We start from the raw sequence: 18,362 nt of genomic DNA on the forward strand, positions 1-18,362 counted from the left end.
AAGAGTCACACATCTCTTACTTTAAATCAAAAGCTAGAAATGATTAAGGTCAGTGAGGAAGGCATATCAAAAGCCATCACAGGCCAAAAGCTGGGTCTCATATGTCAAGTGGTTAGCCAGCTTGTGAATGCAAAGGAAAAAGTTGTTGAAGGAAATTAAAAGTGTTACTCCAGTGAACTCATAAATGATAAGAAAGTGAAACAGCACTCCAGTGTTCTTGCCTGGAGAATCCCAGGGATGGCGGAGCCTGGTGGGCTGCCGTCTATGGGGTCGCACAGAGTTGGACACAACTGAAGCGACTTAGCAGCAGCCACATAGCATCCATTCTGCAGCTCATGGATCAAGAAGTCATTTTTCATTTTCGTGTCTTTTTAAGAAATACATTTCATAAGGCTATAGTTGCCCATAGATAGTAATTCCAGTGATGGATCTGGGTAAATTGAAAACCTTCTGGAAAGGATTTACCATTCTAGATGCCATTAAGAATATTCATGATTCATGGGAACAGATCAAAATATGAACATTGTTTTCTTTTAAGACGTAATACTATTGCACACTTCTACATGGTAGTGTAAACATTTGTGTGACTTAGCTTTATTGCAATAATCACTTTATTGCAGTGGTCTGGAACTGAACCCACTTTGCCTAGGTGTCATAATGATTAGAGGGAATATATAGCAGCACTTAGTACAGTGTCTGCAGTATAGCAAGTCTTCAATTGCTGATAGCTATGACTGTTATTGATAATTGTTTTATAATCTCTCATTCAGCTAACATACTAAACACTTGTTACATGTGCTGGGGAAGCATTGGTGAACAAAGTGAATGACGTTTCTATGATAACACATTACCTACTAATACATAAATCATAAGATATGGTATCAGTGAAGTGAAAGTCGCTGAGTCATGTCCAACTCTTTTCGACTCCGTGGACTACACAGTCCATGGACTTCTCCAGGCCAGAATACTAGAATACTGGAGTTGGTAGCCATTCCCTTCTCTAGGGGATCTTCCCAACCCAGGGATCGAACCCAGGTCTCCTGCATTGCAGGCAGATTCTTTACCAGCTGAGCCACCTTAGTATAATTTAGTAAATGACATTGAAGTTGAGGATGTGTTTTGGTACAGATATGAAAGCTTACAGTTGATACCCGTAATGTGTTAGTTTAAAAAGTGTCTTAGAAGAGAAATTGGTCAGCCTTAGAATTGTAGAGGAAAACTCCAGAAGAATATCCCCAGCATCATCCAAGGAGGGAATTTTCTGAGCCAGGTCACCCATATTCCTAGGAGGTGAGGCAGCCAGCTGTTGCTAGAAGCAGGCCACTGAGATCATTTGTCACATTTCACTTGTGATGCAGCATGAGCTTCTAGTCCACTTAATAGTTCTAATTTATTTTTTAATAAATAATTAGCCTTTTAAGGATTAAGTTCTTAAAATGTGGTACTTTACATAATGTGACTCCAGTTACCCAGTGAGTGAATGACTTTTGTGAGAGGTGATAAAGGTAGGGGATGGGCTTTGGAGTTAGAAGGGAGTTTATTTCCTTCTTTTCTTTATGAGCTATAAGGAGTTGCATGAGTTACTTAGTGTCTAAAATCCTCAGTTTCTCTGTGCTCCCTTTATAGCAATGTGACTAAGTGACTGGCCCTGGGACATGTTATTTATCTTCAGTTATTTGCAGTGTAAACTGTAGTAAATTTTACTTATGCAGGATGTTTATTTTCAGAATCGTCTAAAAGAAATTGAACAAAATCTCTCTAAAATAATGAGACTCGACAATGAAATTAAAGCTTTGGAAAGCCGAAAGAAGCAAATGGAAAAAGATAATAGTGAACTGGAACAGAAAATGGAAAAGGTTTGTGGTGGTGGAATTTTGTTCTTCAGAATTTTGAGATTATTGTAATGAACCTCATTTGGTCCCATTTTGTCACTCGTTTCCAAACATAGACATCTTGATGTTTGTGTTACTTCCACATTTATGTTAAAAGGAAGGATATTGAATAAGCTCTGATTCATAGTTTGTACCTCAGTGTGATACCTTGTTATACTTTATTTTGGTTCTACACAGGTTTTTCAAGGGTCTGATGAGCAACTAAATGATTTATATCACAATCACCAGAGAACAGTAAGGGAGAAAGAAAGGAGATTGGTAGACTGTCAGCGTGAACTGGAAAAATTAAATAAAGAATCTAGGCTTCTCAATCAAGAAAAATCGGAACTCCTTGTGGAACAGGGTAGGACAGTGTTTACTTGTTTTTTTTCCTGTATTATAATATTATGCATTTTCTGTATGAACGATGAATCTCTAGGGAATTATGCTGTGTGAAAAAAGTCAGTCTCAAAAGATTATAAATCAGATGTTTCCATTTTATGTGACATTTTGAAACACTAAAATTTTAGAAATCTAGAGTAGATTAATGATTGCCAGGGTTACCCAGTAGGAGGAAGAATGGGAGGAGGGTTAGCATGATGGTGGTTTCATAATTATTTATTTATTTTGGCTGTGCTGGGCCCTCAGGGCTGCACAGGCTTTTCTGTAGCTGCAGAGTGGAGACCACTCCCTAGTTGTGGTGCCTGGCTTCTCATTGAGGTGGCTTCTCACTGTAGAGCATAGGCTCTAGGACATGTGGGCTCAATAGTCGCAGTTCCCGGGCTCTAGAGAACTGGCTCACTAGTTGTGGCACACAGGCTTAGTTGCTTCACAGCATGTGGGGGTCTTCCCAGATCAGGGATCAAACCCATGTCTCCTGCACTGGCAGGCTGATTCTCTACCACTGAGTCACTAGGGAAGCCCCGGTTATGGTTTTAAAAGAAGAGGGGTTCTTGTGGTATTTGAACTGTTGATGTCTTGACTGTCATGGTGAATGTAAGAACAACACAGCTGATAAAATCATAGAAAACTTAAACACACAGATACAGTTTAAACTGGGGAAATAAAAGATTGATGGATTGTATTAGTCTCATTATCCTTAATTTGATATACTATAGTTTCACAGGATCACTAAAAGAGAACATTGTTTTTCTACTTAACAGTTCTGACATCAGATGTGTAGGTTTTTCCACACTAAGCAATTTTCAAGTTATCAGTGGACACCAGGTGTCCTGTAATTTCATTCATTTCTGACATTCCTGGTCCGAAATTAGCACAGACCCCACAGATTAAGGCTCAGTCCCATGAAACTGTCCCTCACTTTACTTCAGATGCCACTCCCAAGGCCTAGGTTGTCTAGCACCTGTACTTCTGACCAACTGGCTGTATAAATCAGGGTTTTCCACAACTCCTTTCTCAGGTTCAGTAATTTTCTGTAACTCTTCCTAGAACTCGGGGAAACACTATTACCAGGTTATTAAGAATAGAGCTCAGGAACAAACAGATGGAAAAGATGCATAGGGCAAGATATGGGAGAGGGACATTGAGCTTCCATGCCTTCTCCACATGTGTGACTTGCCCAGCACCTCAATGGAAGCTCTTTTGAGTGTCATTGCTTAGGGTTTTTATAAGTTGCAGTAGGTAGGCCTGATTGATTAAGTCGTTGGCCATTGGTGATTGAACTCAGACTTCAGCCCCTCCTCAGAAATGAGAGGGGTGGATATTGAAACTTCACATAGTTGGTTCCTCTGATGACCAAGTCCTATCCTCCAAGAGTCACCTCATTAGAATAAACTCAGGTAAAGTTGAAAAGGGCTTACAATGAATAACCAAAGATACTCTTCTCACCCCTATCACTGGGAAATTCTAAGAGTCTTTTGGAGCTGGCTCAGATAGTAAAGCATCTGCCTTCAATGCGGGAGACCCGGGCTCGATCCCTGGGTTGGGAAGATATCCTGGAGAAAGAAATGGCAACCCACTCCAGTACTCTTGCCTGGAGAATCCCACAGATGGAGGAGCCTGGTAGGCTACAGTCCATGGGGTCGCAAAGAGTCAGACACGACTGAGCGACTTCACTCACTAACTCACTAGGTTGGGCATAGCTTTCCTTCCTTCTGAAAGAAGCAAGTGTCTTTTAATTTCATGGCTACAGTCACCATCCACAGTGATTCTGGAGCCGAAGAACAGAAAATCTGTCACTGCTTCCATTTTTTCCCAAATATGGATTTCTTACTGTATCTCAATAATATAGTTACCACTGGGGAAACTGAGCGAAGGATAGAAGAGATCTTGTTCTATTATTTTCTTTTACAATTGCATGTAATGTATAATTATTTCAATTTTTAAAAAAAAATCAACTGATAAAAGAATTAATATGATTATGTTTTTTAAAGGCCGTCTACAGCTACAAGCAGATCGTCATCAGGAACATATGCAAGCTAGAGATTCATTAATTCAGTCTTTGGCAACACAGCTAGAATTGGATGGCTTTGAGCTCGGACCATTCAGTGAAAGACAGATAAAAAATTTTCACAAGCTTGTGAGAGAGAGGCAGGAAAAGGAATCAGAAACTGCCAGCCAACTGTTGGTAAATACTGTTATTTTCTTTTGTTTGTATCACATTATCTGGTTGAATTGTTTTAATTTTTGGGTGGATCTTATTTTGTCATATTTTTGGATTAATGTTATTCATTAAAATTAGCCATGAGGTAAAATTAAAACCTTTATGGACGCAAACTCTGTAAACTTTATAATTGTAAAAGTACAAAGGAAATACAGACCTATGTTTCTTATTTGATTTTAGGTAAAAGTTCTTTTTAAAGTTAATTTTGAAGAAGTTTGCTCATAGTTAATCATCTCTGAATGATACTCATTATATTTTTTATGCTTTTCTGTATTTTCCTCAAATTATATTACTTTTGCATCAAAGAAACTTTTCCTTAGTGATATTTTTTGTGAAAAATTAATGCTTATGCTTCTTGCTATGTATTTAGAATGACTTCACACGAAAAGAGGCTCTGAAACAAAAACAAATAGATGAGATAAGGGATAAGAAAACTGGACTGGGAAGAATAATTGAGCTAAAGTCAGAAATCCTAACTAAGAAGCAGAATGAGCTGAAAAATGTGAAGTACGAATTACAGCAGTTGGAAGGCTCTTCAGACAGGATTCTTGAACTGGACCAGGAGCTCACAAAAGCTGTAAGATACTCTGTGTAATCCAGTAATTTTAAGGTGTAAGATATTTGGAAGTAGTTTATCTTTTGCTAGTCCTAAGATTATGGCATTTTAATAAAAATGTCAACCTTGTCTGTCAGTCTCCTGTAAAATGAATTTATTTGACTGTCTTAATCACCCATCTCTAATCCTGAAACCTGGTGTGCTGAAAATGAGAATCATCTAAGGAAGGTTTAAAAAAAATACTTAAGCCTAGATCTTAAACCTTCCAAATAAAAGTCCCTTGAGAGTGGGATGTGGAAATGTGTGTTCAAAACAGAACTGGGTGATTCTTACAAGTACGTTAGTTGAGAACCACTTGTCTCAGCTTAAAAAAAGTAGTATTTTCCCTCTAGGTTCCACACACTGTAGATATTATGATTAAATATTGATTAGATATATGATTATTGCCATGTTACCACTTTTTCTGTGGTAGAAAGTTCCTTAGCCCACTTCTTCCTTTGGTGAATTTCCAAAATTTCTTCTCCATTCCTAATCTGTTCTCTTCCCTCATGTCTCTGTTAGCAAAATAAGCATCCTAAAACTTGGTAAATCCCCCCTTTAGGTCCCATCTTGAAAATTTAAGTTTTTTTTTTTTTGCTCCCAAACTTAACTGATAGCGTACATTTTTGTCAGTTTAACCCTTGATCACAATATTGGTCTGTTGTGATGGAAAGATACTAGATACTGGTCAGGGACCACATCACATTTTCTGTATGCTAGGCAGTGTGTGGTGAGTTACATACTTCCTTGATAAATGCTTAATTATTCACTGAAGAGTCACTGAACTGTATACTTAGGCATATTTTTCTTAATTTTGCACTAATTTTCATTTTCACTCCTGTTTGACTCTTGTAGATTTATTTACTAAGTCTCTACTCTTATAGTAAGGTAACTTTGTAAGATATTTCTTAAAAAGTTTATTCCTTCTGTTTTTCTGTTGTTGAATAAAATCAAACTAATATTTTGACCATTCTGAGGAGTAGCTGATTTCTAATACACTCTGCCATCATTTTAACCCAAAACGTGTAAACCTGTTCATTTGTTTGAATTATCAATAAGGAGCGTGAGCTAAGCAAGGCTGAGAAAAACAGCAATGTAGAAACTCTAAAAACAGAAGTAATAAGCCTTCAAAATGAGAAAGCAGACCTAGACAGGACCCTGCGTAAGTTGGACCAGGAGATGGAGCAGCTAAACCATCACACAGCAGCACGCACCCAGATGGAGATGCTCAACAAAGACAAAGTATGACCTTCTGTTTATTCTAATTATACTCTCTGATGTTTAAAACAGTTTATCTTGCATTCATAGTTGTTATACTATGAAGTATTTAGTTGGTATTGGCTTTATATTTTAAGGGTTAAGTGAGCTTTATGCTCTATAAAATAGACTTTCAGGCTTAAAAACTGTACTCTAATTACAAAAAATAACAGTACAGAAGTGTTTACACAAACACACACATGTACATTTCTATTAATTTTTACCATGTATCATACAGAACTTTTGATCTTCTCAAGTAAAGAATCTGCCTTCCAGTGCAGGAGGCTCAAGAGACTCAGGTTTGATCCCTGGGTCAGGAAGATCCCCTGGAGAAGGGAATGGCAGTCTATTCCAGTGTTCTTCCAGGGAGACTTCCATGGACAGAGGAGCCTGGCAGGCTAAAGTCCATGGGGTCACAAAAAGTCAGACATGGCTGAGAGATTGAGCGTACACGTGCAGAAGTTTTAATTTTTGTGTCATCAGACCTGTTATTCTTTCCTCTGATACTGTAAGAAATTTTCTAGAGCTCCCTGGTGGCCAGGTATTATTGGCAGTTTCACTGCCATGGTCAGGTTCAGTCCTTGGTGAGGCTACTGAGATATCCCACAAGCTGCATAGCACAGCCAAAATTAAAAAAATTTTTTTTTCTTTTTCTCCTTGCATTTTCAGTTTTATTTTTAAGCCTAGAACTGTAATCAATCTAAAATTTGGTTTTATTCTTTATGTAATGTGGAGATACTGAGTTTTATTTTTAAAATATTTTTTTTTCCCTTTAGGCTGACAAAGATGAACAAATCAGAAAAATAAAATACAGGCATAGTGATGAATTAACTTCGTTGTTAGGATATTTTCCCAACAAAAAACAGCTTGAAGACTGGCTTCATAGTAAATCAAAAGAAATTAACCAGACTAGGGACAGACTTGCCAAGTTGAAGTAAGTAGTTATAACACTTGAAGATGTAATAGAAGTCTCTTATGTCTTGCTTTCATTTTTAATTGTTTTGAAATCGTTTATTATCATTAAATGGTATGTCTTATTAATTGAATTTGATTCTCCTGTATTTTACAAATTAAGTAAAATGGCAACAGTGATTTGAGCTTCTTGTTCCTTAAAAGTCTGCAGAACTAAGAGAAAGAATTAAAATATTCCTGTGTAAAAAGTGAGACTTGAAAATACAAAACTCCTAGAAGGTAATGTGGGGAAAAGTTTCGTTATCTTGAAATTGGCAATGATTTCTTGGTTATGACCCCAAAAGTACAGGCAGCAGAAGCAAAGCTAGACAGTTGGGACTAAATCATACTTAAAAACTGCTAGACAACAGAGGGTAAAGGCAATCCACATAATGGGAGAAAACGTTTGCAAATGATGTGTCTGTTTAGGTCTGGAGGCTGTTGTTCAGTCACTGAAGTCATGTTCAACTCTTTGCAGTCTCATGGACTGCAGCATGCCAGGGTTCCCTGTCCTTCACTATCTCCTGGACTTTGCTCAAACTCATGTCCATGGAGTTGGTGATGCCATCCAACCATGTCATCCTCTGTTGCCCCTCCTCCTGCCCTCAGTCTTTCCCTGCATCAGGGTCTTTTCCAGTGAGTTGCTCTTTGCAGCAGGTGGCCAGAGTATTGGAGCTTCAGTTTCAGCATCAGTCCTTCCAGTGAATATTCAAGGTTGATTTCCTTTAGGACTGACTGGTTTGATCTCCTTGCTGTCCAAGGGACTCTCAAGAGTTTTCTCTAGTGCCGCATTTCAAAAGCATCAGTTCTTCAGCACTCATCCTTCTTTATGGTCCAACTCTCACCCATACATGACTGTTGGAAAAATAAAATGAAATGATGAAAGTCAGTCAGTTGTGTCCGAATCTTTGCAACCCCATGGAGTAGCCTGCCAGACTCCTCTGTCCTTGGAATTCTCCAGGCAGGAATACTAGAGTGGGTAGTCATTCCCTTCTCCAGGGGATCTTCTCAACCCATGAATTAAACCTGGATCTCCTGCACTGCAGGCAGATTGTTTACTGTCTGAGCCACCAGGGAAAAACCAGTTTTGACTATATGGACCCTTGTTGGCAAAGTGATGTCACTGCTTTTTAATACATTGTCTAGGTGACCATACCATCATGATTATCTGGATCATTAAGACCTGTTTTTGTAGTTCTTCTGTGTATTCTAGTCACCTCTTCTGCTTCTGTTAGGACCTTGCTGTTTCTGTCCTTTATTATGCCCACCTTTGCCTGAAATGTTCACTTGGTATCTCTGGTTTCCTTAAAGAAGTCTGTTATTTTTCCCATTCTGTTGTTTCCCTTTATTTATTTGCATTGTTCACCTAAGAAGGCTTTCTTATCTCTCCTTGATACTCTCTAGAACTCTGCATTCAGTTGAAAATATCTTTCCCTTTCTCCTTTGCCTTTCATTTTTCTTTTCTCAGCTATATGTAAGGCCTCCTCAGACAACCATTTTGGCTCCTTGCATTTCTTGTTCGCATTTCTTGTTCTCTGGGATAGTTTTGGTAACCGCTAGTGTTACAAACCTCCATCCATAGTTCTTCAGGGACTCTGTCCACCAGATCTAATCTCTTGAATCTATTTGTCATCTCCACTGTATAATCATAATGGATTTGATTTAGGTCATACCTGAATAGTCTAGTGGTTTTCCCTGCTTTCTAGGATTTTGCAATAAGGAGTTCATGATCTGAGTCACAGTCAGCTCCTTGTGTTGTTTTTGCTGACTGTATAGAGCTTCTCCATCTTCACCTGCAAAGGATGTAATCAATCTGACTTTGGTATTGACCATCTGGTGATGTCCATGTGTATAGTCATCTTTTGTGCTGTTGGAAGATGGTGTTTGCTATGACCAGTGTGTTCTTTAGGCAAAACTCCATTATTTTTTGCCCTGCTTCATTTTGTACTCCAAGGCCAAACTTGCTTGTTACTCCAGGTGTCTCCTGACTTCCTAGTTTTGCATTCCAATCCCCTATGAAGAAAAGGACATCTTTTTTGGTTTTAGTTCTAGAAGGTCTTATGGGTCTTCACAGAACTGTATGACTTCAGTTTCTTTGGCATTAGAGGTTGGGGCACAGACTTGGATTATAGTGATCTTGAATGGTTTGCCTTGGAAACCAAGATCATTCTGTTTCTTTTGAGATTGCACCCAAGTACTGCACTGATGCAAAGAGCTGACTCATTGAAAAAGACCCTGATGCTAGGAAAGATTGAGGGCATGAGGAGAAGGGGGCGACAGAGGATGAGATGGTTGGATGGCATCACCGACTCGATGGACATGAGTGTGAGCAAACTCCGGGAGATGGTGAAGGACAGGGAAGCCTGGCATGCTGCAGTCCATGGAGTTGCAAAGAGTCCGATACGACTAAGCAACTGAACACCAACATCAACTGCATTTTGGACTCTCTTGTTGACTATGAGGGCTGCTCCATTTCTTCTAAGGGATTCTTGCCCACAGTAGTAGATATAACAGTCATCTGAGTTAAATTTGCTCATTCCTATCCGTTTTACTTCACTGTTTCCTAACGTGTCGACGTTCACTCTTGCCATCTCCTGCTTGACCACATCCAGTTTACCTTGATTCATGGCCTAACATTCCAGGTTCCTATGCAGTATTGTTCTTTGCTGCATCAGACTTTATTTTACCACGAGTTACATCCACAACTGAGCATCATTTCCACTTTGACCCAGCCTCTTCATTCTTCCTAGAGCTATTTCTTCACTATTTCCCGGTAGCATATTGGACCCCTACCAACCTGGTGGGCTCATCTTCCAGTGTCATATCTTTTTGCCTTTTCCATGAACAATATGAACAATAAATATAACAGTTAGGGGTTAATATCCAGAATATATAAAGAACTCCTACAATTTGGTAATGAAAAAACAAATATCCAGATTAAAAAATGTCAAAGGACTTGAGCAATTTCTCTAATAGATATACAACTAGCCAACAAGCATATAAAAAGATACTCAGAATCGCTAATCATTAAGGAAATGCAAATCAAAACCATGGTGATATATCACTCCATACCGGTTAGGATGACAGTTATCAAAACAATAGGGAGTACAGTAGTGTGCTATAATAACCTAGAATAGAAAATGAAAGAGTGATATGCATATAACAGAATCACTTTGCTGTGCAGCTAACACTAACACACTGCAAATCAACTATACTTCAATTAAATAAAATAAGTTTTTAAAAAACCCAGAAAACAAGTGTTGAGGATGTTGAGAAATTGGAGCTCTGTGCACTGTTCATGGGAATGTAAAATGGTGCAGTTACCGTAGAAAACCTTGGAGGTTCTTCGAAAATTAGGAAAAGAATAACCAGATGATTAGGCAGTTCCACTTGTGGGTATATATTCAAATGAAAACATGATCTCAAGGAAATATTTGTTAGTCCATGTTCACTGCAGCATTATTCACGATAGCCAACAGGTGGAAGCAACCTGAATGCTTATTGATGGATGAATAGATAAATAAAATTTGATAATGTATGATGGAATATTATTTATCTTTGTAAAAGAAGGAAATTCTTCTGTGTGTTGATGAACCTTGAGGATCTTAAGTGAAGTATACTAGTCACAAAAAGTACTACATGGTTCCACTTACATGAAGTATTCAAAGTTGTCAAACTCTTAGATACAGAAAGTATATATATTGGAGGTTCAGAGTAGCCAGAGGATGAGGGCAGGGTGGGGTGGGGTGTGTTGTTCAGTGGGTGTAGAGTTCAGTTTTGTAAGATGAAAAAGCTTTAGAGATCTGTTACACAAAAATGTGCATACAGTTAACACCACCATGCCGTATAATTTTAAATGGCTAAGGTGTTAAATTTTGTTTTTTCCACAGTTTAAAAACAGTGATCAATTTTTTTTGAAATATCACCTTGAGTGGTATTTAGATAGGAGGGTGAAAAATCCTACACATTTTTGAGGAAGATGGTGAATTTGGCCATGTTAAATTTGTATTTCTTATGGAAATGTCTGTTAGGGAATAAAATATTAGAGTTTGAGGTTTAGTAGATTGGAAGTTGTCGCTTTGCAGATGATATTGGCATCAGTAGTACATGTCAACTTGGAGTTATTCAAAGAGAAGAGAGAGAATTGTAGTCAGATTCCTGGAAAACACCACCATTTAAACTGTTGGCAGGCAGGGGAAGAGGAGCAAGAGAACCAAATGCCCAGGGAGCCAGGGTGAGAGCAAGAGGGGAGTGTTGTCTGGTTTGCCTTGAGAAACTATTCTTCCAAGGAGGATCCCAGATGTATGTGCTGCTGTTAAAATAGTGACCTTAATGAGCATGCTCAATGGCTAGGATGGTGAAAGCATCATCTGCATGTTATTTTTTTCCAAATTTTTGCTACAACTCACAATGGAAAGTATCAAGATGAGGCATGTGTGCACTCATGCATATTTATCTGAAACAGATTTCTTAAAATAGTACCAACACTAACTACACTCAGTCCACTCCAATATATTCTACATAATATGTTCAGTTTTTCAAAATATGCTGAATATGATACGTTAAATTGATTACATGACTTACTTAATGTATCAAAACCTGTAAATCAAAAACCCCTGATTTGTATGGGCATGGAGGCTGGCTAGGGTGATATTTAAGAGTTGAAGTGAAAATTAATTGTACTAGTGAGCAAAGTCTTTGATGAATGAGAGGGAATGAGTGATCAGGTTGTAAAAATTAGTTTGGCCAAGATGTTTGTTTGGTTTTTCCTCTAAGGTGGTTCTGGTAGCACTAGTTGTCTTTAACTTCATTCAGAGCAATTTTGTTAGATTGTAGTATGACAGCTGTCCCGTCAGCATGCTTTTTAAAATAAATAAATAAATAAAACATCCCCAAATTGGTGAATTTTGTGTAGCCATTTTAGTATTGAAGATGAAAGAGAAAAGCAACATTTTCACATATTATGCTTTGTTATTCCAAGAAAAGTAAAAATGCAACTGAAACACAAAAAAAGATTTGTGCCATATATAGAGAAGGTACTCTGGTTGAAAACAGTCAGTGTTATGCCATATGGGATGTAGCTGCCATACTCAAAATATCCACATCAAGCTCTGAAAATCATTTGCATCAGCTTGGTTGTGTTAATTGATTTGATGTTTGGCTTCCACATAAATTGAGTGAAAAAAACCTTCTTGACCATATTTCCACATGCATTTCTCTACTTAAACATAACAAAAAGTTCCATTTTTAAAAGAAATTGTGACAGGCAATGAAGAGTGGATACTCTACAATAATGTGGAATGGAAGAGATTGTGGGTCAAGGAAAGTGAACACCACCAACCACATACCGAAGACCAGTCTTCATCCAAAGAAGTTGATATTGTGTATATGGTGGGATTGGAAGTGAGTCCTCTACTATTAACTCTTTGCAAAAAACCAAACAGTTCCAACAAGTACAGCTGCAAATCAGACCAACTGAAATTCTCTTAATGGAAAAAATTTCAGTTCTTTGGAAGACCATAAAAGGCACCTGGAACAACTAGTTCTTTGCTCAAAACAATAAAGTTTTTGGAAGATGGAATTATGAGTTGCCTAGAAAATGGCAGAAGGTAGTGGAACAAAACAGTGAATACATTGTTCAATAAAGTTCTTGGTGAAAATGAAAAATGTCTTTTATTTTTACTTTAAAACCAAAAGAACCTTTTGGCCAACTCATTGGATGACAGCAACAAAGAGGGAACAAAGGAAAAATGTTTTACTGGAGGAATGGAAGTACAGTTTTGAAAGAGTTCACACAGAGTTAAGTGAATGCTCTCCTTTTTTCTAATCTCCCTCCAGTAGATCTGTGAACATATTCTCCTTGCTAAGGTTCTTAATGCAAGCAGACCAAGCAGAATTCAGTCTTTTCACATTTTTCTGGGAGCAGGTGTCTGGCCAGAGTGAGTCGGTGTACTATAGGAGGAGAGTGCAGGCAGCAGTGGACTGTTGCCGTGACTTCTAAAAAAGAAAAGGCGCCTGGTCACAGCAGACTTTTGTCGTATTTTCTGGCAGAGTTTGTCTTGTATCTGCCTTCACACTTTGAATTCATTTCTCATATTTTAAAATTGTAATCTATTTTCTTATTTTAGCAAGGAACTAGCTTCAGCTGAGCAAAATAAAAACCATATAAATATTGAGCTAAAAAGGAAGGAAGAGCAGTTGTCCAGCTATGAAGATAAACTGTTTGATGTCTGTGGCAGCCAGGATTTTGAAAGTGACTTGGACAGACTTAAAGAAGAAATTGAAAAATCGTCGAAACAACGAGGTAAGTTACCGTCTTTATGTTATCAGGGCATTTTCATGTTTTTGAATTTTTGTTCACAGGTAGCTATTAAGGATGGGAGATTTAAAAACTTGGTGCTGGAGCCCGGTGGCTCAAGTTTCAGTTCTGGTTCTACAACCTACTTGGTTTATAACTTTGGACAGATTATTGAAACTTTTTATACTTCAGATTCATTACCTGAGGACATAATTGCCTCAGGATGTTGGGAAGGAGTAAATGAGATTATAGTGTCTGGCACGTAACAAGCTCTATAAAGTTTTGTTATACTTTTTGTGTTAACCAGAAAATATATAAATCTGAATGTATTGTGCCCTTGAGAAGATTTAAATGTCAGAATTTTTATTTCTTTCATAGTGTGTTTATAAAGCAAGAAGAGTATCATGTATTTACAGAAAAGGATAGAAATATATTAACAAAACCATATTTTATATGCATCTCACTGAGAATATATATATATATATATATCTGTTTTTTAAATAGCCATGTTGGCTGGAGCTACGGCAGTTTATTCCCAGTTCATTACTCAGTTGACGGATGAAAACCAGTCATGTTGCCCTGTCTGTCAGAGAGGTTTTCAGACAGAAGCTGAATTACAAGAAGTCATCAGTGATTTGCAGTCCAAGCTGAGGCTTGCTCCAGATAAGCTCAAGTCGACAGAATCAGAGTTAAAGAAAAAAGAAAAGCGGCGTGATGAAATGCTGGGACTAGTGCCCATGAGGTGAGAATAGCAGTTTCCCGTTACCGTGCCTGCACAGCAGCACTGTAAGAGATACCTGTCTACCTCCTAGCATAGGTTGGGTATTCAGTAAGCAAGAGTTGAATGAATAAAGGTTAAAGTCAGAAATCTAAGCCAGTATGTTCCTCTCCTGTTAATTTATGTGATAAGAAAGAATTGTTTTGTTTCAAAATAAGTTTGTTTCTTAAACTACTCACAGGATGGATACATTTTTTACTCTGTGTGAGTGTGTGTGTGTTTCATTCCTGAGACTTGGGTTGAGGGCAGAAATTTTTAAATCTAAATTTTCAGACTGTTTGCTGATGCGTCACTTTCTAAACGCAGCAGAAGAATTAAAGTACTGGAAAGCCCCCCCTTAAGAGACAAATCTTCAGCTATACTTATGTTTTTCTCATTTCTGGAAAGAATGAATTACAGATGATTTCTATTGTTTATTTTTCCCTCTCTTCTATAAGAAATCCAGATGATGGTCTATTTATACATAAAATCAAGTCAGAGAGTGTGTGAAGATTGCCTTGGTATTTCCCAGAACACAGAGCAAAAAATGGTCACAGAGACCAATAAGACATGACCTTCATGGAGCTGATGATCTTTGTAAGAAAAAAAGCGCTCATAATTAGATGTAGAAAGCTAGACTTGATAAAGAACTTAATTGGTTCAAACAAATGTATTAGTTAGGAAGAAAGAAGCCAGTGGACTACAGAATGAGTAGAATTTTGAGGGAAGGAGGAGGAATGTAAAGCACAGAAAAGTTGGTTTGACTCATTTAAGAGAAGGAAAGGGAAGAGGGAAATTAGACCAGCGTATATAAAGGACGGGGAAGAGTGAGACACGTGCTGCAGTAGAAACATTATCTGGAGTTTGAGAACCTACTTGTAGTGACTGATTCCCATAAGTAGGGAAGACAGAGCTGCATTATGTTCATTCCTAGTTACAGTCTTTTAGGTGATGGGGAGCCATCCTCAGGGATTTATTGAAAAATGTGTTTTAGGAAAATTAATCTAATGTTCAGTTCAGTTCAGTCGCCCAGTCATGTCCGACTCTTTGCGACCCCATGAATCGCAGCACGCCAGGCCTCCCTGTCCGTCACCAACTCCCGGAGTTCACTCAAACTCATGTCCATTGAGTCGGTGATGCCATCCAGCCATCTCATCCTCTGTCGTCCCCTTTTCCTGCCCCCAATCCCTTCCAGCATCAGAGTCTTTTCCAATGAGTCAACTCTTCTCATGAGGTGGCCAAAGTACTGGAGTTTCAGCTTTAGCATCATTCCTTCCAAAGAAATCCCAGGGCTGATCTCCTTCAGAATGGACTGGTTGGATCTCCTTGCAGTCCAAGGGACTCTCAAGAGTCTTCTCCAACACCACAGTTCAAAAGCATCAATTCTTCAGTGTTCAGCTTTCTTCACAGTCCAACTCTCACATCCATACATGACCACTGGAAAAACCATAGCCTTGACTAGACAGACCTTTGTTGGCAAAGTAACGTCTCTGCTTTTGAATGTGCTGTCTAGGTTGGTCATAACTTTCCTTCCAAGGAGTAAGCATCTTTTAATTTCATGGCTGCATTCACCATCTACAATGATTTTGGAGCCCTCAAAAATAAAGTCTGACACTGTTTCCACTGTTTCCCCATCTATTTCCCATAAGTGATGGGACCAGATGCCATGATCTTAGTTTTCTGCATGTTCAGCTTTAAGCCAACTTTTTCACTCTCTTTCACTTTCATCAAGAGGCTTTTTAGTTCCTCTTCACTTTCTGCCATAAGGGTGGTGTCATCTGCATATCTGAGGTTATTGATATTTCTCCCGCAGTCTTGGTTCCAGCTTGCGCTTCTTCCAGCCCAGCGTTTCTCATGACGTACTCTGCATATAAGTTAAATAAGCAGGGTGACAATAGACAGCCTTGATGTACTCCTTTTCCTGTTTGGAACCAGTCCGTTGTTCCATGTCCAGTTCAAACTGTTGCTTCCTGACCTACATATAGGTTTCTCAAGAGGCAGGTCAGGTGTTCTGGTATTCCCATCTCTTTCAGAATTTTCCACAGTTTATTGTGATCCACACAGTCAAAGGCTTTGGCATAGTCAATGAAGCAGAAGTAGATGTTTTTCTGGAACTCTCTTGCTTTGTCGATGATCCAGTGGATGTTGGCAATTTGATCTCTGGTTCCTCTACCTTTTCTAAAACCAGCTTGAACATCTGGAAGTTGTTCACGTAATGCTGAAGCCTAGATTGGAGAATTTGAGCATCACTTTACTAGCGTGTGAGATGAGTGCAATTGTGCGGTAGTTTGAGCATTCTTTGGTATTGCCTTTATTTGGGATTGGAATGAAAACCGACCTTTTCCAGTCCTGTGGCCACTGCTGAGTTTTCCAAATATGCTGGCATATTGAGTGCAGCACTTTCACAGCATCATCTTTCAGGATTTGAAACAGCTCAACTGGAATTCCATCACCTCCACTAGCTTTGTTCATAGTGATGCTTCCTAAGGCCCACTTGACTTCACATTCCAGGATGTCTGGCTCTAGGTGAGTGATCACACCATCATGATTATCTTGGTCATGAAGATCTTTTTGTACAGTTCTTCTGTGTATTCTTGCCACCTGTTCTTAATATCTTCTGCTTTTGTTTGGTCCATACCATTTGTGTCCTTTATTGAGCCCATCTTTGCATGAAATGTTCTCTTGGTATCTCTGATTTTCTTGAAGAGATCTCTAGTCTTTCCCATTCTGTTGTTTTCCTCTATTTCTTTGCATTGATCGCTGAGGAAGGCTTTCTTATCTCTCCTTGCTATTCTTGGGAACTCTGCATTCAGATGCTTGTATCTTTTCTTTTCTCCTTTGCTTTTCAATTCTCTTCTTTTCACAGCTATTTGTAAGGCCTACATTGAATAGATGAAAGTGAGAAAAACTCTAAAAGCGAAAAATGAGGAGGGTATGTTGACTTGGAAAACTGAAGAGGAGTGTGAGGAAAAGGGGAAGGAAAGATGCAGGAAGATGTGCTTTGTGGTAGCCAGCCTGTGAGATGGTCCCCAGCAACCCTTGCCTCCTGGTATTCACATTCTTGCATAGCTGTCCCTCATGTTCCGGGATGGGTTCCAGGATGTGTAACCAGTAGAATACAACAGAAGTGATCACATGTTCCTTCGAGGATCAGATTATAGAAGACACTATAGCTTTCTGCTCTCCTTTTCTTTCTCTTGGATCTGGGGGAAGCCAGCTGCTGTGTTGTGAGCAGCCCTGTGGAGGGACCCACTTGGTGAGGACCTGAGGCTTTCGAACAACCACATGAGTGAGTGTACCATTTGGAAGCAGATTCTCCAGCAGTAATACCTTCAGATGACTGCAGCTCACAGCTTGACCACACCTTCAGTAACACACCCTGAGTCAAAAATACCCAGATAATAGTTAATCCTCCTATCTGTGGTATTAAATAAGTGCTATTGTGTTTTAAGCTGCTAAGTTTTAGGGTGTTGTGTTTTGTAGTGATAGATAATTAATATGATCATCAAGAATAAAAACCAGATCATTAGGGGCTACAGAGAGCATGTCATATGGAGACAAAAGCAATAATTTGAGAATGAAAAGGAATAAGGCAGGATCTTAAAGACATCAAGTGAAAGATAACATTAGAAGTTGGTAGAAAGTACATGTAGTTCTGTGTCAAACTGATAAATTATGAAGAGCAGAAATCAACACTGTATTAATATTTTAGGACCCTTGCCAACACAGCTCCCTTTGTCCGAGTAAGGTACATATCTTAATCATTGTTGTGGCTCCATTATTCTTTGTGTTTTGTAATTTTGGTAACTATCTGCTGAATGAATGAGAACTTTAGTAACTGTAGTTCCATGTGTTTATTGCTGCATAAACAAACCCGCCTCAAAACTTGGTACCTCACAACAGTAATTTATTACGATCTTCCATGGTTCTGTGGGATAATTGAGCTTAAAACTAAGTAGTTCTTATTTGGGGTATTTCATGCAATTGCAGTCACATGTTGGCTGCAGTCA

The 18,362-nt window shown here is 38.6% G+C and overlaps 1 protein-coding gene across 1 annotated transcript in view; it reads left to right on the forward strand.

Annotated features, from left to right (window-relative positions):
• Positions 1-18,362, forward strand: part of RAD50 (RAD50 double strand break repair protein) — a 113,426-nt gene that overhangs the window by 52,524 nt on the left and 42,540 nt on the right. The window contains exons 6-13 of the mRNA XM_005682618.3: positions 1,728-1,856; positions 2,070-2,235; positions 4,265-4,458; positions 4,865-5,071; positions 6,149-6,331; positions 7,123-7,280; positions 13,426-13,601; positions 14,100-14,337. Of these exons, the coding sequence (XP_005682675.2) occupies positions 1,728-1,856; positions 2,070-2,235; positions 4,265-4,458; positions 4,865-5,071; positions 6,149-6,331; positions 7,123-7,280; positions 13,426-13,601; positions 14,100-14,337 (1,451 nt within the window). The remainder of the gene's footprint in view (positions 1-1,727; positions 1,857-2,069; positions 2,236-4,264; positions 4,459-4,864; positions 5,072-6,148; positions 6,332-7,122; positions 7,281-13,425; positions 13,602-14,099; positions 14,338-18,362) is intronic.

Source organism: Capra hircus, chromosome 7 (genome assembly GCF_001704415.2).
Source record: "Capra hircus breed San Clemente chromosome 7, ASM170441v1, whole genome shotgun sequence".
In the NCBI taxonomy this organism is placed as follows: Eukaryota; Metazoa; Chordata; class Mammalia; order Artiodactyla; family Bovidae; genus Capra; species Capra hircus.